Genomic DNA, 1,642 nt, shown 5'->3' on the forward strand with positions numbered 1-1,642 from the left:
GTGCCTGTGTCTGTGTGCGGGCGTGTGCCTGTGTGTGTGTGTGTGTGTGTGCGCGTGTGTGTGCGCGCGGGCGTGTGTGTGTGCCTGTGTGTGTGTGTGTGTGCACGGGCGTGTGTGTGTGTGTGCACGGGCGTGTGTGTGTGTGTGCGCGGACGTGTGTGTGTGTGTGTGTGCGCGCGCGTGCGGGCGTGTGTGTGCCTGTGTGTGCGCGGGCGTGTGCCTGTGTGTGTGTGTGTGCGCGCGGGCGTGTGCCTGTGTGTGTGTGTGTGTGCGGGCGTGTGCCTGTGCCTGTGTGTGTGCGGGCGTGTGCCTGTGTGTGCGTGTGCCTGTGTGTGCGGGCGTGTGCCTGTGCGTGTGTGTGTGTGTGCGGGCGTGTGCCTGTGTGTGTGCGTGTGTGCGGGCGGGCGTGTGTGCGGGCGTGTGTGTGTGTGTGTGTGTGTGTGTGTGTGTGTGTGTGTATGCGTGTTGTACAGGCGATTGGAGCTGACATTCTGGTTCACCCGCTGCACTATAACTGTAGAAAATCTCTCAAATACTTGATCAACCAAACACACACATGGAATCGCACAGCGATGAGCTCCGAAGCTCTTGCACTCGTCATTGAAGTACTGGAGGGAAAGACTTACCTGGACATCAGCAACCTCAGCTGTGACACTAATGGTAGGGCATTGCGGAGGGAGCGGGCACTGTCGGAGGGTCAGCGCTGAGGGAGCGCCGCACTGTCAGAGGGTCAGCGCTGAGGGAGCGGGCACTGTCGGAGGGTCAGCGCTGAGGGAGCGGGCACTGTCGGAGGGTTGGGAGGGAAGCCATTCCGGGTGGTCCCCTCTCCTTGCCCAGACGGCCTCAGGCCTTAACCTGCCTTTTGTCCCCCACCCTCCACAGGCCAAACATCAGCCAATGCTGTGCCATCCACCACTTTGCCGAGTGCGCCCCCAGCTGGCACCTCTTTGAGCGCGCGTCACAACATAGGAACAGCACGTGCCAGCGTGGACCCTCCGTATCGCAACATGGGTGGCACGCGCCCTTTCTTGGGCATGGTGGATCGCAACACGGGTCGGACAGGCCCCACCGTGGGGATCAGGCGCCCCGACACGGACGCCGCACACAAGGTCCTGAGCGCGATGGGTCTCCGTTGGGGCACGGCACGCCCTCCCCTCACCCTGAAGGTGGGGCATCAGACCGGGGCTGCAACTGTCTCGCTCCGCCTGCACCCAGCGACCATCACCACAGGCCAGCCGCAGGCCTCCCTGGGAGCGGACAGATGCTGTAAGTACGGAACGGCATCATTCCCGGGGAACGCACCGCTGGCTGGGAGTTCGCAACGCTCTCCCTCTCTCCCCCTCCAGCCCCTACACCCCCTCCCTATCTCTGTAACCCCCTCCAGCCCCTACACCCCCTCCTTATCTCTGTAACCCCCTCCAGCCCCTACACCCCCTCCAGCCCCTCCACCCCCTCCCTATCTCTGTAACCCCCTCCAGCCCCTACACCCCCTCCTTATCTCTGTAACCCCCTCCAGCCCCTACACCCCCCTCCCTATCTCTGTCACCTCCCCCAGCCCCTACACCCCCTCCCTATCTCTGTAACCTCCTCCAGCTGCTACACCCCCTCCCTATCTCTGTAACCTCCCCCAGCCCCTACACCC

General features: G+C 63.3%; 1 protein-coding gene across 2 annotated transcripts in view; it reads left to right on the plus strand.

Moving 5' to 3' along the window:
* Nucleotides 1-443: 443 nt before the first annotated feature.
* The window catches only part of LOC125487975 (cobalamin binding intrinsic factor-like), a 14,271-nt gene continuing 13,072 nt past the window's right edge, over nucleotides 444-1,642 (plus strand). For both annotated transcript variants that reach the window (XM_048620706.1, XM_048620708.1), the window contains exons 1-2: nucleotides 444-660; nucleotides 883-1,266. In XM_048620706.1, coding sequence (XP_048476663.1) covers nucleotides 459-660; nucleotides 883-1,266 — 586 coding nt within the window. In that variant the 5' untranslated portion in view covers nucleotides 444-458. The remainder of the gene's footprint in view (nucleotides 661-882; nucleotides 1,267-1,642) is intronic.

Source organism: Rhincodon typus, chromosome 48, assembly GCF_021869965.1.
Source record: "Rhincodon typus isolate 14 chromosome 48, sRhiTyp1.1, whole genome shotgun sequence".
NCBI classification, from domain to species: domain Eukaryota; kingdom Metazoa; phylum Chordata; class Chondrichthyes; order Orectolobiformes; family Rhincodontidae; genus Rhincodon; species Rhincodon typus.